The sequence below is a fragment of the Apodemus sylvaticus genome, chromosome 5, assembly GCF_947179515.1.
Source record: "Apodemus sylvaticus chromosome 5, mApoSyl1.1, whole genome shotgun sequence".
In the NCBI taxonomy this organism is placed as follows: Eukaryota; Metazoa; Chordata; class Mammalia; order Rodentia; family Muridae; genus Apodemus; species Apodemus sylvaticus.
Window position 1 is genome coordinate 86,979,010 of NC_067476.1, and position 25,787 is coordinate 87,004,796.

Below are 25,787 nucleotides of genomic sequence, written 5' to 3' on the forward strand. Positions count from 1 at the left end.
CTACCTACAACTGGACACCCCTACGTTTTTGCTTCCACTGTTCCAACCAGCTTTTCACTGGCTTAGTTTTTATTTTGTATTTTTTCTCCTTCTGACTTGATTCTTTTCAATATCAAAATTTGAGAATTACATAAACACAAAACAGATTCTAGTCCTAGTCGGGATGTATGGTTTGCAGAGATTTTCCACAGCAGGTCATCTCTTCATCTGCTCCTCTCAGTGAAGACTTTCCACCAGGAATTCAAAACAATAAAAAAATATTTTTGTGTGAAGTTTATTTTACCAATTGTTCATTTTGTACATGTGGGTTGTGCTTTGGATATTGTCTAAGAACTCCCTTTTCCAAATTTAGATCCTGCAGATTTTCTATGACATTTTCTTTTAAAAGTTTTATACTTGGACCAGACAGCGGTGGTACATGCTTTAAATCCCAGCACTTGAGAGGCAGATGCAGGCAGATTTCCATGACTGCGAGACCAGCCTGGTCTAAAGAGGGAGTTCTAGGACAGCTGCACTACACAAGGAAACCCTGCCTTGAAAAATACAAAGTTTTTATAGTCTTTATTGTGTGTATGGAGGGAGGGCACGCACGCTACACCAACTACATGGAAATCAGAGGACAGCTTTGGGGAAACCTGTTCTCTCCTTCCATCTCCTCGGTTCCCGAGATGGCGCTCGTGCTGCCCAGTTTGTGGCACTGCAAATACCCTTACCATCCGAGGCATCTCACCGGCGCCTAGGAGTTACTTTTTGAAACTGAATATACAAGAGATATGTGCACTCTGCCGATCATTTGGAACATGAAAAGAAGTTTAAGGGAAAATTAAAATGTTCAGGCAACAAAACCTCTTGAAGCGTGTTTTGGTATTAGGCTTCAATTTTAATAAAAATGTGACCTCTTTTTATAACAGATAACTGGAACCCTCCCACAGTGAATCGCACCAGGGAGAACCAGCCCAGTGCTGAGGAGAGGTGCCTCGCTCTGTGCTGAGCTCAGCTGGGGGAGTAACCATTCAGACAAGACTGAGAACTACTGACCCTAACGGTAAACCCGGTGTTTATGAACTGCAGCAGTTAGTCACAGACCGTAATTACCGCACCAGATAAAGAAGCTATTTAAGAGAGCAGGTTGCTACGGCCGAAAAAGAAACAGAAAAGTCTTTTTGAAAATCACCGGCTTGTAACCAAGGAGAACATCAGGTTTGAGGGCGGAATGGATTGGTGTGGACCGCTGGCATGGAGACAGGCTGACCCAGCACAAAACCAGCCAGGCCCTGGCTCCGTTCTGTTTAATTGCAGAGCTATCTATTGAGGTTTCCTTTCCCTAGCCCTGGCCTGTGGGGCCTTCCAACTGGTAACATCCTCCCATCCGACTCACTTCTGACTTCTGGGTGTGTGGAACTCTGCCTTGGCCCCATATCTTGACCTAGGCCAGAGGGTGGCATTGTAGATGGGAGTGGTGAACTCCATTAGCTCTCTACACCTAAAACAGAACAGGATGGTTTCTTCTTTGTTTGTTTGCTTGTTTTCTTTGAGATGGTACCTTGCCATGTAGCCCAGTCTAGCCTTGAATTAATGATCTTCCTATCTTAGCTTCCTGAGTGCTAGAGTTGTAGGCTTCAGTCACTAAGAATGCCTGGTTAGTAGGTTAGTGGGTCAGGGAACATGGCGCAGTAGTAGGATGTATGTGCAAAAAAAGTTTATGGGAATCATCTCCAGTAAACAAACTAAAATTAAAATCAATCAATCAATCATTCAATCACAGGGCATTAGGAATCCATAGACATATCTCCCCAACTCCCATGAAGCCTTCCAGATAGATAGTTGATAGTAAGTGAAATTTGACAGAAATTCTTTTATGAAGTGAAGGAACAATTCTGCAATTTTTGTGTATTTCATGTTTGCACCCCTTGGAACATTATTCAAAATTTTTGGCCATTTGTTTGCAAAGAACACCTTACTTTATTTACCAGGTAAGAACCATTGTTATATGTTAGATATTGAAAAATCAAGCAGTTCCCCTGGATGGTGACAGGCATGTAAAAATTCCACAAATGTTTGGATATGAAGTTAATTATATAATGAACAGTCACAACCAAAATAATGGTTAAGAGAACACTGGTTAACTGAAATTGTGACTTCTCATATAAAAACCTGACATTGATTGCTATGAAAAGGTGCTTACATATACTGAATTAACAATCAGTGTATATCAATTGTCATGTAGAATTTGACTTTATTTTTAAAAAGATATTGAAAAAGAAGGATCTTTAAATATTATCAGTGGAGAGGAGTATGGTGCCACACACCTGCAATCCCAGCACTCAGAAGGCAGAGGCAGGAGGATTTCCAAAACTTAAGGCCAGCCTGAGCTACAGAGTTAGACTCTGTCTGAAAAAAAAATACAGTAAATGAATAAATGAACAAATAACCAACATATTAGCAGTGGTAATCTGTGAGATAAAATTATGTCAAAAAAATTTCCCCTGAATTACTTACATTTTATTTCATAATAATCAGGGAGGAAAACCAGTTCCTGATTGTGGTCGCAGGACTGGGATATGACAAACAGAACTATATAGTTTCTAACTTTTTGACTCTAATTTAACTTATAAAACTTGGTGGTAAGGTGGGAGGGGTGGCTCAGCAGTTAGAACACTGGCTCCTCTAAAGGACCCGAGTGCAGTTCCTAGTGCCCATCTCACTCAGCCCACAGCGCTGTAATTCCAGCTCCAAGCTATCCATACCTCCGCCCTCCATGGGCACCTGGGTTCCTGTGCAGGTATCCACAAGCAGACACACACCTGCACATAATTTTTAAAAAATAATTTTTAAAAACAATGGCTAAAAATCTTCAAAAAGACCAATGTGTGTAAGTTGAAATGTGAGAATTCTCAACTTTTAAATCCCTAGAGCCCCCTCCATGTATAACAACGTTTGAGGGGGTGGGAGGGTGTATTTTTAACCCCAAAATTCAGAATGAGAGCGGATTAGAAAGGCTTTGCAATAAGTGAATGAAAACCACCAGCCTCCTGCTGGCCAGTTCCCCATCCTCATCACAGCACCCTCTCCTAAAGACACTGTCCAACAAGTAAGAGGAATCACTCTTTTTCCACTCTCAGCGCGTGGGTTCCCACAGATAGAGACCTGAGGCCAGGCATACAGATTAGCATGCTCTCCGCCTCATGCGAATCAATCTGAGTTCAAGCTGTTGTTCGATTTAGCAGTGAGTGGCACAGGCAGCTGGCCCTGCTCCAGGGGCTTGGGATGGTCATCTCCGTCTCTGTGTCTGCCTCTGTCTCTGTTTCTCTCTCCATCTCTCTGTCTCTGTCTGTCTGTCTCTGTCTGTCTCTGTCTCTTTCTCTCCTGTGTCATTCCCTCCTCCCGTAGGATTTAATAGTTTAATAGTGTATAATGTGGCACAGCCATAGAATATATGCCTGGTAGGTAATTCCAAAAGTTCCAGTCCCAACATTAGGGGGAAAAATGTTGGACCTTATCCTTGCTTTTCACCCTAACTGTCCCTCGGAGGGGAGAGACATTAGTTAAGCTAGTGTAGCCCCTCTATTCTCCATTATAAACCTCATTCTACTGCTGGAGGAGCTCACTAGAGCTTACATTTAGTTTACTGATGCCTAACCTCAGGCTCCTTTCTCTTCCCAGACTGTAAACCAAAGCAGACACATATGTGTTTCAGTTCGCCCTTGCTTAGCAGGCTGATAGCCCACACTAGACACTTCATCTGGTCCATAAGACAGGACTATCAGTATTTTCAAGCCCTTCATTGAGATGGAGTCTAATTTCATCAATGTTGAGATGATGACAGGTTCAGTCATTTCTTCACTCAGTCTTTCATGGAGTAATCGGTACATTTCCACTGAGCCGGGTGTTGGCTGGACTTAGTTGGGTACTGGTTATAGTGGTGACTTACTAGATTCTTCAGTCTAGCACGAAAGACAAAAACAGACAAATACGGTCCAGGGAGATAGGGGGGTTGTGATATGAGTCCCACACAGTTTTGAAGACACACAGAAAACTATTTCACTGTAGTCACCCTGACATGTATTCCAACCCAGCCACTTCCTCCCTAGCCTTCCAGCGAGGCATCTCTAGGTTTGTATAGAGAGCCTGTAGCTTGCTTTTTAAGCAGAGGGTACATGATGTGAAAACTGATGATGCAACAAAGAAGAGTCAGAAAATTAGTTTTATACTGGCAAAGTCCAGTCGTATAAACTCGCTGCTGCTGGCTGGGGAGGCAAGTCAGTGGGGAGCTTGAGCTGGCCGAAACCAGACGGGGCAGCTCATGTTTTGTAATCCTACTGCTCAGGAAGTGGAGGCAGGAGGATCAGAAGTTCAAGGTCATTCCAGTCCTAATAGCAAAAGGAGACAAGCCTGGGATATGTGAGACAGTCCCACTCCCACCCCAGGAAAAAGTACAATTGCTCTTTCTTCATCCTTCCTACTTTCTGAATTTTCTTCTTTTTACACGCGCAGATCAGACACAAGACACGGACAAGCAAATGTTTTCTGACTGGATGACTTCAGCAGATTAGTGCTCCTTTGAAAGTGATATTGTTCCAACCAGTGCATGTTTATGTGTAACACAGACAAGTCTGTTGGGGCGGGGGGGGGGGGGGGCGGGGGGGGGCTCAAATCCTGGCTATGTCAATTAGTAAGGTAAGAAGTTCATCCTAGAGCTACAGACCCCAAAGCTTTGGGGAATCCTGATATGGTATAAGGAGGGAATTGGAAAAAAAAAAAGAAATTTCTTTAAGGGTTATTTATCTTTTCCCCCCCTTTTCCCCAGGTCTCCTGGGCTTAACTCCTACTCCCTGAAAACATTTCCTTACCAACCCAGCTGGGATGGCTGTCAAGCAGGGGTACCTTGTTAATGATAGCAGTAATAAAAAAAAAGGGGGGGGGTCAGGCGATTAGAAACTGCTGGTAAATCAGAGAGATACCTGGGAAGTTTCATTGTCACCGATGGGAAAACATTTATTTAAGACTCTGCCAACAGTCTCCCAGAAATGAATTAGGGGGAAGATTCTCACAGTTTCCTTGAGATTTCAAAAGATATTGGGGGGGGGGGCTTGGGAGATAGCTCAGTAACACAAGCATGAGAACCTGTGTTCAGATCTTTGGTCCTCATATGTAAAAAGGCAAGCACATGTGACACACACTCCTGTAATTCCAGCACTGTACAGCTGGGCACATGAGGATGCCTAAAGTTTTCTAGGCAGCCAGTCTAACCAATCAGTGATCTCCAGTTTCAGAGAGAGATACTGTCTGGAAAACTAAGGTGGAAAGCAATCGAAGTTAACCTACCTCTGACTTCTGTATGTGCTAACCCTCACACACAGGCACACACATGAATATCCATACATATACATACAATATATACATACATAATCATAGGGATTAAGTTTGATTGAATGACTCAAGATCCTCTATTGTTCTTTGTAAATGATGAAAGTAACCCATGTGTACTAGGACAAAAATCAAACAATACAGAAATATATAAAGTAAATAACTCGAAACCTGGCCAGCCTCTTTCCCACTCTACTCCTAAGAGCAGTGTGATCCAGTGACAATATAAAGACAGCCTACATGTGGCACTTAAAACAGGAAGAGGAAATAGGTGACATTAATTTTAGTCACATATTTTATTTAGACTAACATGAAAATGATCATTTCAAAATGTAATCAAATTACTAATGAGCCACACAGCTAATAAGACTTGTTTGTCGTCATCTGTGTTAGTTTCTACTGTGGAGTTTATACTTAGACATCTCTGCGTTTGGATGCTTAGTTCTCTTTGTAAATGCTTCATCATGAATGCAGTTGAAATTCAGTTCTGGTCAGGCGGCGGTGGCACACACCTTTGATCCTAGCACTTTGGAAGGCAGAGACAGGCGGATCTCTGAGTTCAAAGCCAGCCTGGTCTACAAAGTGAGTTCCAAGATAGCTAAGGCTATACAGAGAAACCCTATCTCTTGGTGTTTTACAGTTCCAAGCTTCCACATTTGAATATTTATGCTAGTATTTCCATATAACAAAGCCCAAGAAAGACCATTTCAGAGCTAAAGGGTGTGCCATTAAAAAAAATTAAAAATGAACTCCACCCTTCCCCAGAAGTCTAGTCATTCTTATCAGACACTCATGCCTCAAAGTATTCTCCAGCATCTGTAGATGCTCCAAATGCCTGAATCAAAGAATGTTGGGGGAAGAGGCCTTTGAGATCATCTGTTCCAGTCCTTTTATTTTAGGGGCCTGAATCATCAAAGCCAAATGTAGGGAAGAGGGAACACAACATTGGTGGCCAGGCTGGGATCTGAGCAGTTCCCTTGCCCCCTCCCACCCACCCCCACCCCGTGGGTACATCAGGGGCTGTCCTTATCTCTACAGCATCCCCAGGAAGGTGCCTCTCCCTCCAGTTCCCAGGCGCTCTCTGCCTATGCTACTGTGTATCAGTATCGGCCAGCTTGGCAAAGGAGCAAGCCTTTGAGCCGAGCATCCCACACCTTCGCAGTAAGTGAGCTGGGAATAGAGGCTTTTCCTTGTTATTTGTATCCAGAATAGAATCCAATCAATTTAAAGGCTCGCTACAGTTTCAAAGCATGCCTTCCTGTCTCCATTCTGCTGAGTAAGGCCAAGTCACAGACCCTGACAGAAGTGCCTAGCAAGCTAAACATTTTGCCTTGAATGGAAGCCACTTTGGGAAGACAGAAGCCGAGGGTTTTCTGGATAGGGGCACCTCTTGACTCCAGTAATTCAAGTTAATGAGCTATCTAGAGATTAAAAGCATGGGGCATGCCAACAAGGTGGACTATCTCTGGAAATAACTGCATGCACTTAGTCTGCTGAGTGCATGGCTCCAAATGCTTGCACATCTCACTGATGCCTCCAACTGCTAATCGAACAGGGAGATAATCAGAGATTTCTATACTTGAGTCCATTGGGGGCAAATCTAGGACTGACAACAATTTTACTGCCTCTATTTCTAGAATGTTCTCCTCTTCCCCGACAGTCCCTGGTGATGTCCTATACCCTCTCAATGGGCCTAGAATGAATGGTCCCACTTACTTCCTTCTGCCTTACTTCATGAGGAATATTTTAAAAATCTTTTTTGCTCTACAGATGTGGGTCTGTCTGTCAGTCAGTCTGTCTGTCTGTTTTAAAATCAACCCAGCCGGACACGGTAATGCTCATCTTCAGTCTCAGTACTTGGGGGGGAAGAGGCAGGCTGATCTCTGTGAGTTCAACATTAGCCTGGTCTACATAGTGCATTCCAGAGCAGCCAGAGCTACATAGTGAGTAAACAGACATTTTAATTCTACTTACTTTTCTTTTTTAATAGAACTTTGTATTTATTGGGGTGTGCCACAATTTGTGTGGAGGTTAGGGGACAAATACAGGAGTTAGTATTCTTTTTTCACCTAGTAGGGGCTGTGGATCAAACTTAGTTTGTTAGGCATGGTGGCAAAGTAATCCACTGGGCCATCTCATGACCCCTGACTTTTCTCTCTCATCTTACAGTCCCTCTTTCTGTCCTGTTACAACTTTTCATGATTCTGACACCAACAAGCTGAAATGCAGGTAGAGATGGAGTCTCTTGTATTTCCATGCATGCCAGAAAGTCCTGTCTCTAACCCTCCCTGGGACCTCCTATTAATCCTGACTCCCTCCCTCCTCTCCCCTCCACCTCCTCCTTTCCCTTCCCCTCCTTTCCCTTCCCCTCCTTTCCCTTCCCCTCCTTTCCCTTCCCCTCCCCTCCCCTCCCTCCCCTTCTCATCCCCTTCTCTCCCCTCCCCTTCCCTTCCCTTCTCTCCCCTCCCCTTCCCATCCCCTCCCCTTTCCTTCCCCTTCCCTTCCCTTCTCTCCCTTCCCTTCCCCTTCCCTTCCCTCCCCTCCCCTTCTCGCCCCTCCCCTTCTCTCCCCTCCCCTTCTCTCCCCTCCCCTTCTCTCCCCTCCCCTTCCCCTCGCCTCCCCTTCCCTTCCCCTTCCCTTCCCTTCTCTCCCCTCCCCTTCCCCTCTCCTCCCCTTCCCTTCTCCTTTCCTTCTCTCCCCTCCCCTTCCCCTCTCCTCCCCTTCCCTTCTCCTTCCCTTCCCTTCCCTCCCCTTCTCTCCCTAAGCCCTTCCCTTCCCTCCCCTTTCCTTCCCTCCCCTCCCCTTCCCTCCCCTCCCCTTCTCTCCCCTCCCCTTCCCTCCCCTCCCTTTCCCCTCCCTTTCCCCTCCCTTCCCCTTCCCCTTCCTTCCTTTTTCTGATATGTTTTATCTGAAAAGAAGAAAAACCATCACAGTGGGAAAAGACTAGAGAAAGAGGCAGCGTAAGGCTCTGCCTCATCCTGGCTTCGCATGGCACATGAGGCTCCTTGCTCTGTCATCCTAAGCACATAGGCATGTGCCATCGCCTGCATGGTTTCACCTTCACTGACAGACTCAGTGTCACCTCTCAAGCTTCTCTGAAGTCTGTCCACTTCACTGCAGTTAGACAATTACATCATTCTCATTCCTCATCTCCTGACTAGATCCTATCAACTGGCGTGTGTGTGTGTGTGTGTGTGTGTGTGTGTGTGTGTGTGATACTAAAGTGTCATGTGAATCCTAGTGCAGGAGAACAGCCATGATACCATTGACCAACCACATCATGCCACATGTCATTGCTAATGCTTCCTGTCCAATTCATCAAATCCCCACAGTTCTCTGTGGCCACTGGAGACACACTGCATCACTACTCTCAAATTAAAGATAGAAGCAGCCGGGTGTGGTGGCGCACTCCTATAATCCCAGCACTTGGGAGGCAGAGGCAGGCAGATTTCTGAGTTCGAGGCCAGCCTGGTCTACAGAGTGAGTTCCAGGACAGCCAGGGCTACACAGAGAAACCCTGTCTCGAAAGACCAAAAAAAAAAAAAAAAAAAAAAAAAAAAAAAAAAAAAAAAAAGCTAGAAGCATCAAGCCAAGAGTCCTCTCTGATTTGACCAAGGGTACACAGCAATTTCAGTGACCTACTTTAGGAGACACACTTAAACCATTGGGAAAGAAAAGCTAAAGTAACTAGGCTATATTGTAATGCTAGGAGGAATTCACTCTGATGTAACCTGTAGTGTAGACCCTGGAGGATGGCAAATGAGTTGGCTTCTTAGTTGATTGGGAATGGGCATCTGCCCAGTGTGAACCGTGAGGGATTAAAGGTGTGTTCCCGGTCCTGGATGGGGTGGGGGCTGTCCTTTTTTTGTAGTGCTGGTATAACAAACAACCATAAAGTTAGTGGTTTAAAACAGTATAAATATAACTTTTAATGGACATGGAGATCAAAAGTCCTAATTGGGTCTTGGGTTAGATTTAAGATACTGGCCACGCTGTTCTTCTTGCCTGGTCTTTGCTGCTAGCCTTCCCAGCTCCAGGGCTGTCCTCATTTCTTGGCTTGTGGCCCCCTGAAGCGACTCTATCTCTCATTATGTCTGTGTCCTTGTATCTCAGCTCTGACCCTCCCTTGCTGTCATAAGGATTCTTGTGACCACATTGGGCTCACCCCAGTAACCCGTGATGGTCTCCTTTCTCAATGTGTCAGTGTCTTATCTCTGTTACAGAGTCTCTTTTGCTGTTCCAAAAACCATAGTCTCAAGTGCCAGCTAGGGATCAGGATAGGGATGGGCACATCTTGGGGGAGGCTACCCTATGTGCCTACCACATGGAAAGGCTGTGTCCTTTAGTCTTGTGGGAGCGGTCTGGAAATAGCGCTAGCCCTGGGGACCTCAGAGATTGCTATTTTACTTTTGTGTCTTTCACATTTGCACACTATATATATGTAGATCTGTGTATGTGTGTGCAGGGTAGAAGGCCGTCAGAATATGCATGTGCATGTGCACATACGTGTGGAGGCCAGAGGACATCCTCTAGCCTTGGTCTTCAGGTACCACCCATCTTCGAGACAGGGTCTCTCTCACTAGTCTGGAATTTGTCAAAGAGGCTTGGCTGCCTGGCCAAAGAGACCTAGGGCTCAGCCTGTCTCTTCCTCCCCTGTTCTGGCTACCATGCCTGTCTTTTTAAAAACCAGATGGGTTCTAGGGATCAAACCTTTACCCTCTAAGCTGTCACCCCAGCCCCATATGCAAATCTTTTCTGAATGAATAAATAGAAGTCACAAAAATACACCAGATAACAGGGTATCTATTTTGGCAATATGAAGAGACACCAATATAATTACCATTTGAGGAGATTTTTTTTTTCTTTTTCAAGACAGAGTTTCTCCCAGCTATCCTGGAACTCACTCTGAAGGCCAGGCTGGCCCCAAACTCAGAGAGTTGACTGCCTCTGCCTTCCAAGTGCTGGGATTAAAGGTGTGCCTCCCCTGGCTTATTTTAGATTTTTTAAAAAGACTTATTTATTTGTTTTATGTATGTAAATACACTGTAGTTGTCCTGTGACACTCCAGAAGAAGGCATCAGATCCTATTACAGATGGTTGTGAGCCACCATGTGGTTGCTAGGAATTGAACTCAGGACCTCTGGAAGAGCAGTCAGTGCTCTTAATTGCTGAGCCATCTCTCCAGCCCCTCATTTTACTTCTAATCTTAATGATCAATATGAGAATCCATGGTAGAAGTGAGGTTTATGTGAAGGCCCTCTGGGTGCTGAAGGGTTCTGGGTGTATTCGTCAGTCTTTTCTTGACTCTCAGTGTGAAACAGAAATATGAAGAATCCACTTTTCCATAAAAGATGGTGTGGGGGGAGGAGTGAATTCTGGCTTAGCAACCGGCTCAAACTTCCATGGCGACCCCTCTCCTCTCCCGCATGCCAAACTTGCAAGACTCAGTCCTGAGAGAAGTCAGGCCCCATTTTAGAGGTTGGTGACATTTCCACTTTGGTCAGGATTTAGGTTAAGATTCACAGGCCTTCCTGTGAGAGTAGGAAGGTAAACCTATTACCTACTCTAGGAATAGGCTCCATGGGAAAGTGCCCCTTTGTTGAAAAATAATATTACTAAAAACATTGTGAGGAAATTGTCAGTGGCCAGATTCTGGCCCAATTAATCACTAGACATCCACAGACTTTCCCTTCCTGGGTCTGTTCTCATGCAAGGCCTTGTGAGGCTCATTGCGAGTCAGATTTATGAAACATGGCCCCAGCCGCTTGCATTCCGTGTGGTACGATTTACACATTCCTGTGGGAGCCAGGGTGGGAATTGGCATACACGCTAATAGCTTGCACGTAAACCTTTTTCCCAGCTCACTTTACTGACACATTATGACATACTTTATATATATATATATATATATATATATATATATATATATATATATATATGTATATATATATATATTGCGTTTCAAGGTCATGAATGAATGCTCTCTAATTTCCATTTTTAGAGGACTACTGGTATCAAAAGGGTAGCAAGAGGTTTCTTAGTCTATACCAGCTACCTAGCCATAACTCTATTGGAACAATTTCAGCACATCTCCAAGAAGACAAAAGAACATTTTCCCATAAGTCTCACAATCTCTTTCTTCTTAAATCTTTGAGGTGTTGTGGTTGTATGGGGCCAAGTATTCATATTTTACTATAAACGTATTGTCAAAAATAATATTACTGCCGGGCGGTGGTGGCGCACGCCTGTAATCCCAGCACTCTGGGAGACAGAGGCAGGCAGATTTCTGAGTTCAAGGCCAGCCTGGTCTACAGAGTGAGTTCCAGGACAGTCAGGGCTACACAGAGAAACCCTGTCTCGAAATAATAATAATAATAATAATAATAATAATAATAATAAAAACACTGTAAGGAAATTGTCAGTGGCCAGATTCTGGCCCAATTAATCACTAGACATCCACAGACTTTCCCTTCCTGGGGTCTGTTCTCATTCAAGGCCTTGTGAGGCTCAAAAGTCCTTAAAATAAGGGCTGGCAAGGGTTCTCAGAGGAAAGTCTTCCCCACGGTAAGAGTTCAAGCCCTGGAACCGTTATGTCCTTTATGGGCAGTAGTGACTCAAGTTGTCCTCTGGCCTCACAGTCCTACAATGACATTTGTAGCCAGATAAATGTATAGACACAGACACAATAAAATAAATGTTTAAGGCTGGAAAGATGGCTCAGTGGTTAAGAGCACCAGCTGCTAACACCATCCAGACGACCTGGGTTCAATTCCCAGCACCCACATGGCAGCTCACACATGTCTTATACTCCTGTTGCAGGTAATCTAACACCCTCACACATGTGGATAGGCAAAACACCAATGTACATAAAAGTAAAATAAATGTTAAAAAATTAAAAAGAGAAACAATATTTAACAAAGCTGTTGAATCCAAAAGAACACCATGAAGCAGGTGGACCATCTTGCCAGGGTACCGGCCTGGGGTCCACCATCTTGCTGGGACCGGCCTCCCTCAACACACAGGGTGTTGGCTTCTTGGCAGGAGGCAGAAGGTCCTAAGTCTTTGCCTCAATTTTTCTTTTACCTGAATGGTCTGTCACAGTCTGTCTTTGTTCCATTTTTCAAAACACCATTGTTCTCTCCCCACTGTGGTGGTTTCATTTCCATTGTTTAAAGTATCAGAAGTCAAGGCAGCCTGGAGTGGAGGGAGCAGGGCTTGTTGACTGCATTCGTGGCCCAGAGCCAGGCTCATCTCTGGTGTTTAGTGGACCATGGAAGTCATAGCCTGCCAACCAACTCTGGCTTCATTACAAGGTTACAACTCACAAAAGAGTCTCTGTCACCAGTTACTCTGTGCCAGGGCCACAGTGCACTGGATGGTGAGTCCCAGAAGAGGGCAATCTTTCCTCCCAGATCTGCTATCTTTATGCACAGCAATAAGCTCATCACAAAGAAAGCACACCATTCTGCTAAGAGAAGTATCTGATAGGCCTGGTGTGTGTGTGTGTGTGTGTGTGTGTGTGTGTGTTTAAGAGACTGTGATTTACCACTGTTATGAAAACACACTCTTCAAAGTTAACCTGAGACCTTATTTTCATAGGGAGACACAATAACCTGGACATTTTCACTCCTGAGGAGAAATAAACTTGAATGATCCTTCAGTTGTGAATTGTTTCTTATTTGTCTTTAACATTATTTGCTCAAAAATCAAATTTTAAAATGGAATTTAAAATGTCAGACGTATGTCGGGTGTGGTGGGACAGGCTTATAACCTCTATATTTCGGAGGTGGAGGCAGGAGAGTTTTGAGTGTGAAACCAGACTTGGCTGTATAATAAAATCTTGTCATAAATAAAATAAAATTAAACAAAACAGAACAGCAGCATGAAAACCCTGATGCTTATGTTAGGTTGAGTCAAATACTGTATAAGAGAAAGGGAATTGCTTTTAAAATCGGTGATTCTTTTTCTGATTCTATAAGTTGTCACTTAAAATTTTGGTTGGGATCATTCACTAAATATATGAATATCCTTGAAAATAATCATGGGAATTCAGTTGGACCCTTTGGGGGATGCCTAAAGGGAGGGTCCTGTCAGCCTCCTGAGAGGAAATCCTGGCTTCATCTGTAGGCTTGAGGCAAAGGATGGTTTTAGATTTCTAAACCCAATAATAGATATGGACAAAGAACAACGTCTTCAAAGCTAGAGTAAAACTAATTGCTGTTCTGTAATGATCAAAACAGTTAAACACCAGTAGAGCGAAGGCTAAAGTCATTTTGAGACATTTGAGAACTAAATCCATATCCCCTTTCTTGATGATTTTCTGGCCCTGGACACTAATCTGCATAGACTGTATTGATGGGACCTAGACTTCTATTTCCAAGAGTCTGGCCAACGGTAAATACTGGCTCAGTACCATTACTAAGAGGCTGAGAGGGAGGAGGAATAATCTGCCTACTATGTTCCTTCAGGAGGTCAGCCTTCCTTATAGATGGACCTCCCTTTCTTCCTACTGACTTCACTTGCTGTCTGGGTTCTGGAAATTTCTCTCTCCTCTTGTCTCCTCTTTCGGCCACCGGATAGGGACTTGCATCCTGTGGGCCAGAGCCTGAAAATAAAGCACCTCTGTTAGTTTTACTTAAGTCTTATCTACATTTTAAGAATTAGACTGTACATTTAATATCTCTCAGTGGCTCTACTTGAATTTATTTCTGTTTCTTACAGGACCCTAACCCACCTGGATGACTGGAAACCAATGGATGGCTTTGCTTCTCTAGCATAGCACAGTGGTTAGAATTACTTTAGATTCACATCCTCATGGGCTCTGACAAATCCCAGCTGGCACAGATGACAAGCTCTCTGTGTCTCATATGTTTAAAAAGGATATTTAGTTGATTGACTGATTGACGGCCATGTACTCTACCATAGAGTCACATCTTTAGCTCAAAAACAGAGCTTGTTTTTATGACTTAATTTTTTTCATGTGTATATGGACTGGCATGTGTGTGAGCACACATATGGGTGTGTGTACATATGTGTACTTGTGCATGGAGAGGCCAGAGGCTGACATCAGAAGTCTTTCGCAGTTGCTCTCCAGCCTGCTCGTCGAGGCAGAGTCTCTCAGTTGAACAAGTCACCAATATAGCTAATCTGGTTAGCCAGCTTGCTGTGAGCATCTCCTGGCTCTGCCCTCCAAATGCTGGAACTACAAGCCGACCCCAACTCCCATCCAGCATCTCCATGGACTCTGGAAATACAAACTCTAGTTTTCACGATTGTGTGGCAAGTGCTTTAATTACGGAGCCATTTTTCCAGCTCTGTTTTTATGACTTTTTAGTTGGCATTTCTATGAGGCTCACACATTATAATCTTAGAAAGCATGTTGTACAGCAAGTCACTTAAGCAAGTGCTCTATAAAAGGTAGTTACTGTTATTTCCTACGATTGTCTCTGTGCTGTTGTCAGCCTGCTCTGCGAAGGGGCCAAGTGACCAGAATAAAGCCCCAAAGCAGTATTTCTACTTCTTAAAGCTTCAGAAGAGAGCTTGAATGAGCGGGAAGCTTTATTGACATCTCTTTGGGTGAGAATGGTGTTCATGCTTCCTGGGTTGAACCCTGGTAGGGGCGGCCGTTAGCCCCTGACAGCTGGCTTTGCCGTTCTGCCCACAGATCTTGAAAGGAACAGAACCAAGACCTACGTTTTATTTAGAGGCTGGGTGATTCCCAAATACCTGACTCTTTCCTTTGGAAAGAGAAGGTTATAGAATTGGAAAAACAAAACAAAACAAAACAAAACAAACACACCATGGGATTTCTAAAGGAGCAGGTTTTGTTTTTTTTTTTTTTTTGATTCCTACACTGTTCATTGCATTGTGCATTGGCATTGCTCTTCATTGTAATTAGCAATACAATTACAAAAAATATATTTGAAGGATGCAGGAATGGAGGATGTTAGAATTTATTACAAATAGGAAGTGAGGAGCCTGACCAGTACCAAATGTATGGAAGAAACATTCTGGGACAGAGCAATGGAATTCCGCACTGGGCTGCTGGGCTGTCCGTGATGGCTGGCTCGCACGCAATAGGCTCAATGACGTCAGAGGCTGCTGCTGGTGGGCATCCCTCAGTCATCCCGCTTCCTTTCCCTTTGGAATTCTGACTTCTGAATATTCTATCCAACGCAACAACTGCTGCTCTGCCCACATTGTGCCAGAGCCTTGACCATCCCAGTCCTTGTCAAGGACAAGGGTAAAATGCCCTCTTCTTAAAGTGGTAGAGAATAGATGGGAACCTCGAGCACCAACAGGTGGTGGCCAGTAAGAGCGCGGGTTACTGTAAGAAGAGAAGGGAAGCCGAAGGAGGGCAGAGGAGGAGGAGGAAAGCCTGCACTCTACCTCTCTGAAGCAGCTGCCCCACAGAGAGCCATTTGAGATACAGAGGAGTGAGTTTATACATACTTTGAAAAATCTGAACACTCTTTTAAAGAAGATCTCTGAATTTCCCAGTAGGGTTGTTTCTGTTTATAAACTTCAGCTTAGAAACATGTCTTGATTGTGGCAATATTTTAGTTTTGACATCAAACATCATCAGATTTTTTTTCTTTTCCAGCTTCATCCACAGCTTTGGTTGCTCTTGCCCAGTCATTCTGAGGTCACCCAAGAACTTTTATTCTAGGGACCTTCCAAAGTCAGCCAAGGCAGTGGTTTTGAAAACTGCCCTTGTTTGTGGACAAAAGTACATTAAAAAAACCAAGGGATTGACTTCTGTCCAGGATGATTATTTTTAATGTCTTACTGGACACGTTTAAAATGCTTTTTTAGTCCTTTGGGAGCCCAGTTGGGAGAAATTGCTTTCTTTCTTGCATTTTGTTTTAAGTCTTGGGATGTGATCTTTGGTAAATGTCGGTGATGTTTGCACATTGTGTAATACTCCCTCCAAAGGCTGTTGGAATTTCATCAGCATCAAATAAGCAATGAAGACGCAGGGTGGATAAGAGGAGCTGTTTCTCTGGGGTTTTCTGGCTATCTTCCTTTGATTTTGCTACGAAGCAAAGCTTTAAGAGCTCAGCCTTCCAGCCGCTCAGCTGCTCATCCCCATTCTTCTCCAAACCAGAATCAGCATCAGTGAATATTTCTAGAAAAGATACCAGTAGCATGCTAGGTATCCCAGTGAAATGCCATGATGCTTTTTCTAGTTCTGATAATACTGTGATTAGCTAAGTATTCACACACTCGCCAGAGACCCTCTCTGTGAAATCAGAGTGGCTGTTAGTCTAGCTGAACAGTGCAGGGAGGAGCCAAAGAGAATTCCTGGGTCTGGTCTAAGTGATCTAAGTGATGATTTTCAGTAATGCTTCTTTTTAAAACAACCATTTATCATCATCATCATCATCAAATGTATTTTTGGAGATCAGAGGACAACTTTACAGAGACAACTTTAATTCTCTCTTTTGCCATGAAACATAGGTTGTCGGTTTTGTGCATCACGTGCCTTTTCCTACTCTGAGCCAATTCAGTGGTCCCCAAGGATACTCTTGTAGGAGAATGTGCCACAATTATGACCCTATCCTGTAGCATCACCAGAATCTAAAAGCCAGGATTATATGCTCTCAGTTTCCGTACTGGGCTTGTAAACGTTACTTGTCAAGGGAAAGTGAATGCTCTCTGCAACAAGAAGTGGGTTCTCCCTTCACACAGACCTGGCTTGAACAACCCACATAATCTCCTTGCTGAGAAAGAGGGGTGAGACTGGGAGCTCTCAAAAGTCTTTTGAATTTTGTTAACTCGTTGCAAACAAGACTCAAGTTAGTGAAGACAGAGTTTCCGTATCCCATTTGTGATACTCAAGAAGGTGCCAGGTTGAATTGGGAAAAGTTAAAAGGGAGTTTAGCAATACTGAGACTCCTCCTACCCCCCAGAAATACCAAGACTCCATGGTGTTTCCTTGAATACAATGAAGCCCAGCTACCTCCAGGATTCACCTTTCACAAAAGCTCAGAGGGCAAGCACTGCACTCTACGGCTCTGTGTGCAGAACCCTCTTGCTGTGAGCAGATGTCCTTTTGAGACCTGATTTCTGAGCTCAGAGCTGAGCCAGAGGCAGGATGGGTATACTACTTCCCTCTCAGATCTATCCGTGGTGGACACAGGACTGCATTCAGAAAAGAGAATTATCTTTAAGGAAACAGGGTGAACTTGACTGAGCAGATGTCCCTGCTTGTCTGATAATAATAACGACACAATGTGTTTATTTGGAAGAGGACCCAATTATTCATACTGACTCCAAGGTCCCAGTATAGAATCTTGGATTCTGATTCTGTGGATTTATCACACTCACAGGGGGATTCTGGCCTTCCAAACCTCTTCCATTGGAGTGGGTTTACCCTTCCCAAATGATAACATCTTTCTTCCCTGGACTGAATTGCCTTCAACTTCTTTCAAGATGAGATTTGTGAAAACAGGGCGTGAGAACACAGGATAATGGGAACTGCTGGTGGGAAGGCCGCAGTAAACATGTCAGGTGTGCAAACTAGCTGATGGTATTTATTTGGTTCTCAAGAAGGAAGAATTGGGATTTGATAAATTACGATCATTTTTCAACATCTCGGATTTCTCTAGTAATGCATATATGCTGGCAGACCTCAGTGGATCTTGCTAATTTATTTGTAGATCATCAAAGTAACACATAAAATATAAGTCTCTAGGCAAGTGAGCTGCCTGGGAAGCTGAATTAAGTAACAGCAGGATTTTCCTGCACCATAAGTAAACATGTCAACATGGTGACAAAGGCTTTTGTCCTACTCCTGGATGAACTTTGAGGGGTGAGATGTCTAACACCGAGGGACTTTGCTTGGTAGCCTTTTCTCAGAGTGTCTTATGACTCCAGAGAAGGACATTCTGCAACCTGACACAGAGACCCAGGTTGGAATATTTCTTAACAGAGATTCCCACAGTGTCATTGAATTACAGCAGGGGTTCAGGATTTTCCGTGCCTTGAGAGGTTGTATTTTAGAGTGGGCACACGCTTTTAAAGTTAATGTGATATAAAATGGAGCCACAGTGAATCCCCATTATTTAAGTGGTGAGAAAGGACATGGGGGAGAGGAAGCAAAAATATGTATCCACGTATATACCACAAGCCAGTATGCCAGAGATGATCTTAGAGAACATAAAAGTTTATGCTGCCTTTGATTTGTGAGATTTCAAAACACACTAGCAGTATTTAGGGACCTTGGATTGTCTGCCCCGAGTTTCCATGTCCTCTGACTATCTTATTCTTCCACAGTTTCTTTTCCTATGTAAACTAGTGTCTCCACAGTTCCCTTTTAGGACTGAATCTGACTACAGGCTTTGCCTCTTGTCATACCTTAATTCTTCCACCAACCCTTCTCTAGCCTAAGGAGAGGCATCTCCAGGCTCCACTGGGAAAGAGCTGGAGTGGAAAGGCGTGGCCCAAGGGTCCCTCTTCCTTCTTTCTGATTTCACACTGTCCCTGTCCTCCAGTAGAAATGAAGTCGCTATGTCTTTTACTGATGGTACTCTAAGGCAGATTTTCAAACTTAGCATTCCTTTCTGTTAGGCTGGACAGCTTTTTTGTTGTTGTTGTTGTTCTCAATGGCTGCCTTGTGCTTTGCATTGGAGTGTGTGATAAGATCCGTAGCCTCTGCCTACTGGATGGTAGCAGCATCTACAATCAACAGAAGTCTCTAGTCAGTGGTTTTCAACCTATGAGTAGGATCCCCTTTGACAAACCTCTGTCTCCAAAAATTATTCACATTATGATTCACAACAGTAGCAAAATTACAGTCAAGAAGTAGCAGTAAAAATAATGTTATGATTGGGGTCACCACAACATGAGGAACTGTGTTAAAATGTGATGGCATTAGGAAGGTTGAGAGTCACTGGACTAAGCACCTAAGATGTCCCCTGGGGAGCAAGGGGTCAGTAAAGGCACCTTGCCTGTGACTGCTCCTCAATTCTTCTGTCTTTTGGTGACAGGGATAAGGTGTTTAGCCACATTCAGATTCGTGATCAGCTATTTGATGATTAAGACCAAAGGATGCATTTTGAGATTGCATATAGGACATTTTAAAAATGAACTATTGGGACTGGTTGGTTCAGACTGGGTTTAAGGAAGAGCTTACCCAGCCGAGACTGCTCAGCTATTCAAAGCACCTTGTTCAAGCCACTGGATAGCAAGCTCAGTGTGATTCATTTTTCCAGAGTTTTAGTGACAGAAAAGTTTATCTATTGAGCCCCCTCTCCCCAAAAAAACTAACTCCTTTTTGCATGGCTGTCAGGAGGCTCAGACCCACATCTTTCTGCTTGATTACATATTTATTTTCATAATTTTATTTTTAATATCTTAATATGAGACAATCGTTTCATCTTACTAGCCGTACTTAACTCTGGTCTTTCACCCTTGCTAAAGGCTTGCTTAAGACTTCCTTTCTTGTAAAGTAAAAAAAAAAGTGTTTTTCCCCCTTTGAGACAGAGTCTCACTACACATATCTATCTCCCTTGGTTGGTCTGGAACTCACTATGTGAACCAAGCTGGACTTGAACTCATAAAGATCTACCCATTCTGCCTCCCAAGTGCTAGGATTAAAGGCCTGTTCAACCATGCTAGGCATAAAACAAAAATCTTAAGTAAACAAAATATTCTTATTACTTATCACTTCATCCGGGGTACTTTAGAAATACAGGACAAGCCGCTTATAATTAACTGGGATTAACAGCTCAAATTGACACAGTCCTGCCCCAAATAAATGATCCTCCAGGTAGAGAATAAACATCAGAGATAATGATTATTCCATTCCTGGGTGGGAGGTAACTAAAGACGAATATGTACCCGGCACAGAGAACCACGGCTAAGCTATGTGCTTCTTCTTTATCTTGCATCACATGCGTTGATTGGAGTGTAATATTTATTATCTCCTGGGAAATTTTATAATTAGCCTCTGTATCAGTAGAGGAAACCATAGCCTGCTTTGGGTGTGATTTCTATAGTGAGGGGGGCTGCTCAGATCTGGAAGACTGATCACATTAGGAGGCTCCACTGCACTGTGATTTATGGGGTCCTGGGTAAATGCACTGTGGAGTAGTGTTAGATTTCCAGTGAGTCTGTCTTGTTTTTCCTGAGTGGCTTTTCATAAACGTTCGTAATTCTTGAGCAGCAGGCTGATGCTATGCATAAGCTTGTTTACAAAACTATTAATAAATGCTACGTGGCAGTTCCAGGAAGAGGGTCAAGCTGCTTTTTCTCTGCGTTTGTTGAAAACACTTTGTCGTTTCCTAGGGAGAGCACGGGATTGCCAGAGTCCTTGAGAGATGCTGGGTATTCTTCAGAAGTTGTAAACAGCGATAGTAATGGGGAATCAATAAAGGGCACAAAGTCAAAAGTCAGACTTTCAGTGCGGTGACATGACCGCACAGTGCTTTACACGGGAAAGAAGGAGATTTCAACACGGACTGACAGCGTACGGAAGGTGGAAGTGCATTTCTGTGTGTGCTTGTGTGCACAAAACACACCCTTCTGCGAATGCTGCAATTCAAGCTGCGGCGGGCCGACTTATTGTTTTAGTCAAGGTTACTATCTGAGTAGCCAAACTGAAAGTTTAAAAAACTGTTGGTTATTAAAGTCCTCTTATATGCCAGGTACCACCCAAGCACTCATTTTATATATATATATTTACTGTGCTGGGATTTTAGGATTATTGCCTGAAGTTTTTCATTCACTCATTTGTTCCATCATTCAATTAACATCTGTTGGTCCTTTTTCCTTTGCCAAGCATTGTGTAGTAGAAGTATAATTGAAAGTAATGCCTTTTTCATGGCTGTATCAACTTGTTTTCAGAACAAATCTATGGAGTGGGGCTACCACCCACTCCAGTTCAGTTAGGAAAACGATGGCTCTGAGAAGACAGTCACCCGAAATCAAGAAATAAGAGCAGAGGAAGACTCGAGCCTTAGCCTGACCTGAACAACCAGCTCTATCTGCTAATAGATGTTTGCAAAGTAAAAGTCCATGTGTGTGTGTGTGGGGGGGGTGGGGGGTGGGCAGAGACTCTAAGCTTCAGACAGAAGATGGCTAGAGGAGAATGTCCCAGGGACAGTGGACCCCATCCCATCCGCCCCAGGTAGTGTTCGAAAAGTTTATGTGCATGCTCTCACTCACTTGTCCCACGAGGAAGGTGCCCTGCTCAAGAAATGCCACAGCAGAGTCTGGGAGGATGGCTCAATGGGTGGCGTCCTTACTGCGAAAGCATAAGGACCCGAGTTTTGATCCCCATCACCCGTGTAAAATATCCACTTTGCCATTCTAGCTAAATCACTGAATGTCCTTTTCAGGAGAGACCCCGTTTCAAAAAATAATGTGGATAATGATCAAAGAAAACACCAGTGTTGATCTCTTGTGTCCATGCACATGCAGGTGAGCACACACACACACACACACACACACACACACACACACACACACACAGAGAGAGAGAGAGAGAGAGACATCACAGACATGCATACGTACATGCACTTGCACTCCACACATATACACAAATGCACACATACACACTCATAGTTACACACACATGCACACTCACGCATACACAAATGCACACACACACATACTCTCTCTCACACACGCACAGTGGAATATGCACTTTCCCCCTAAGCATCTTCTTGTCCTTGTGCCCACATGTGGCAGATGCTGGGCCTCTGCACTGTCTAGCTAGCACTTAGGTTCTATTATCAATCTCATTTACAGATAACAGTACTGAGAGATGAGAGGGTTTCCCTATTTCCTCAAGGTCAGAGGCAGGCCTGGAGCTTCACGGTTGTATACCTGCTTCTGAGTTCTTTGTTATTATGGATATACCATTTACACCCAATGTTTGGCTGTACAGTCAGTGCAACCCTTAATTACAAGCCTATGTGAACTTCTAGTCTTGAAAAATCTCCCCTTGATTTAAAAATAAAATCTCTTTATTTCCTGCTTTAGGACAAATGATTCCAGTTTCCTTTGAAATGCCAAGAGCTGTTTTTTTTTTTTTAAAGGTTAAACTCTTTTAACAAAGTTTTTACTTCCTGCCCTTTTCTCTGCTCTAACTCATAGTTCTAAACTTGGAACTTGCCAGTTAGTAACAAACAGAGCAGGCCAGCTTATAATATATCTATAGGAAGAGCAGTCACAGTCTTCTGCAATAGACAGTGGTCTCACTTTTTACCTTAAAGGCAGGACAACTAAGTATTTTTTCCCCCTGCATTTAAGTGACTTTCAAAGTCACTGTGCTGGTGGCAGTGCTGATTTACCTAGCTTTGCCTCTATAACTGTAACCACCGCTATAGGGCTGTAAAGGCTGTGCAGGGATATTTCCAGAACATTTTTTTTCAAACCCTTCGAACCAGCTCTACTTGTGCCTAGGGTAGAACACTCTCAAATGCATTCAAACAGAGCAGAACGTGACCAGAAACCAGGGCTCTAGATGGTTCCCTTCCCAAGCTCCTTCCATCAGCTCTTCAGTCCTGTAGCACACCTCAGTTTTTTAGGTTTGTTTTGTTTTGTTCTGTTTTGTCTTATAGTACTTAGATTGACTATGTGGAAGTATTTGATTTGTTTCACAGTGAGCTGCCTGGGTGCCTCCTAGAATGGATGGTCCCTAAGGTGGGAGGGTGGGGGTGGGGTGTGTGGGGGGGGGCTATCTCCTGTCACTACTGCCTTCCCAGTTCAACCTCTTTACTGGCAGGCGAGCTGTACAGTCATGATGAGGTGCTCGAATGAGCAGCACTGGACAGATGGACATGCACGCGTCTTTGAGGACGGAGAGGAGTGTCTTGATCTAAAGAAAACCTTGAGGACACTTGTTTCTCAAAGCTAAATATGCCCTAATTTGCCAAGATTTGTAGTCATGGTTACAAGCTGGCACCTTGAGCTGTTTGTTTTGTTCAAGATGATTTGATTGTATTTGCGTGTGCTGTGGGGTGCATGTCACAGCGTCAGTGTGTGGACGCTAGACAGTTTCCCCAGAGTCAGATCCCTGGTCTCACTGCAGTCAGGTTGTCAAGCTTCTCTAAGCCTCTCTGCCAGCTGGGCCCTCTCTCGCTGCCTCAGTTTGTCTGATTTCTGTCTTGGTAATGCCTGCTAGGAATTCTGTCAGTCTCTCTTCCTGCCTCCCCCACACTCTCCTCCCCATCCACCTCTGGTGAATATGCCCCTACCGATTAACTGGGCACAGACAGAGACCCAGGTGGCTCTTCACTAAAGCTAATCTGTTGTCTGCAGCAAGCACCAGGGACTGTTCTAACTAGATTTTTATGAAGCTGACTAGTCTTAGGAAAACATTGATTTTCCCCCTCTGAACCCCACTTCACCAAACATATCTTGTAGATTTTTCTACAATCCCTGAACAAATACTACTACTACTACTACTGACAATCATAATGATAATAGAACAACTCTGCTGAAGACCAAAATGCAAACTGTCCAGAGTCTCTATCCTTGTCACAGACTAGAAGCCCAGACAATGTTAACTTCCTGCCCTGAGACCACCTTCCATGTTCCTAATTCAACATTTAGATATTCCTACATTTTTACTTAGGGTGAGCAGGGATACTGTGGTTTATGTGAACATTTATACACCAGTACCCTGGCAAGGGGCTGACTTCAGACTTAATACGTCCAAATGATTTATAACTCATTTTGTCTAGGCATTTATGCTAATAAATTTAACAGATTCCCCAGTTCTGCCTGGGAGTCAAGGTGAGCTGGGGGGGGGGAAGCATAATACTAGAGAAAAGAAGAGCTTGCTCTGCTGAATTAGAACCCAAATACAATTACCACACAAATACAGTCTTCAATTAAAGCCAAACTGAAGAAAGGGCAGCAAAGGGAGGGAGGGAAAGAGGGAGGGGAGCTCCTGGTCCACATATATAGTTCTGCAATTATACTGCTTATCAAAGGGGAAATCACAAAGTGATATTTAGATTTATCTAGTTTTCTGAGGAATAATTCATTCACTTTTAAATAACTCCAGTGCTGACAGAAAAGTGTGACACCGAGTGCAGCCAGGAGCGAAGGGCGTGCCATGGCACTTGCCTGTAAAGGATGTGATCTCTTCTAGGTTAAAACACAAAAACACAAATACTTTGGAAGGATTTCCTAATATGAGAAGATTAAAGTCTCTCTCAACAGGTGTAGAATAAACAAGTTTTCTTCTTCTTCTTCTTCTTCTTCTTCTTCTTCTTCTTCTTCTTCTTCTTCTTCTTCTTCTTCTTCTTCTTCTTCTTCTTCTTCTTCCTCCTCCTCCTCCTCCTCCTCCTCCTCCTTCTCCTCCTCCTCCTCCCCCCCTATTTTTCACCACCCCCACCCTCGTTTGAAAAGTTGAATCTGGGGTCAGGAGTTCTAATTGTAACCTCAGACTGGAATTCCAGATGGTGCGCTCTGGACTGGAAGCAACTCTCAGTTCATCAATTTCATGGGCTTCCATATCTGCTCTGGCCACGGCCTGGTCTCCATCCCCACTGTGGCATTAATGCAGAACAAATTGAGACATATCCTCTATATAATTAGTTCCAGAATTTAAAAAGATTTACGGGATAATAATAGAAGCAGCGCTGCTGAATCCTTTCGTTGGAGGCTCTTGGGGAGTGGGGAACCCGAGGCGTGGCGTCAAAACACTGCGGCTCCAGGCACCAGGCACCTGGGGGAAAGGGCAAATTTGCATCTCGCACCAGGCAGCGTTAGGTGGTTCTAACCCCTTAACCAGTCCAGGAAGGAGAGTTTGAAGCCCAGATGGAAGGTTGGTTTAAAAAAAGAAGGAAAGAAGGAAAGGAAGAAAGAAAGAAAAAGAAAGAAAAGAAAAGGAAGAATTAAATAAAGTATTGAGACTTTTCAAATCAAAGAAGAAGCCTAGGGGTGAACTGTGTATCACAAAAAGCCCTCTGATGTTTATATTTTTCTTTTATTTTGCAAAAACCGAATCTCTCCCCCCCCACCCCAGCTGCGTCAGTCTGTAAACTGAGCCCTTAGCGCGTTTTCCCGCAGCCCTGGGTGGATTGCTGACTTAGAAACGCTGGGAGAGAGGAACAGCGCGGGCGCATTTGTCCAGCTCTTGGGGCTCAAGACGGCCGGCTCGGCCCTAGGGCAGCGGCTAACCCGGTGACTGGCGGCTTGGAGGTCGGGTCACTCCTCGCGCCATCCTCTGGCTGTGGGCGCGGACTGGCGGCCTCAGCCACTGACAGATCGCAGGGCTTCAGGGTGTTTATTCAATTGTCAACAGCCTCGGGGTGACCCGCCAGAGCGCGGCCCTGGCGTGCGCGCTGGTCCCTGGGGCCAAGGCTGGAGCCGCTAGGCTGTGCTCAGCTAGATGCAGTTGACAGCTCTGGGATGAAAGACCGGGGATGAGATCTTCGCTCCCCCTTCCGTCTAGATGC

The 25,787-nt window shown here is 44.1% G+C and overlaps 1 protein-coding gene across 1 annotated transcript in view; it reads right to left on the reverse strand.

Moving 5' to 3' along the window:
- LOC127684872 (uncharacterized) overlaps positions 1 to 25,787 on the reverse strand; it is a 32,989-nt gene that overhangs the window by 2,866 nt on the left and 4,336 nt on the right. The window contains exon 3 of the mRNA XM_052181664.1: positions 13,823 to 13,972. Coding sequence (XP_052037624.1) covers positions 13,823 to 13,972 — 150 coding nt within the window. The remainder of the gene's footprint in view (positions 1 to 13,822; positions 13,973 to 25,787) is intronic.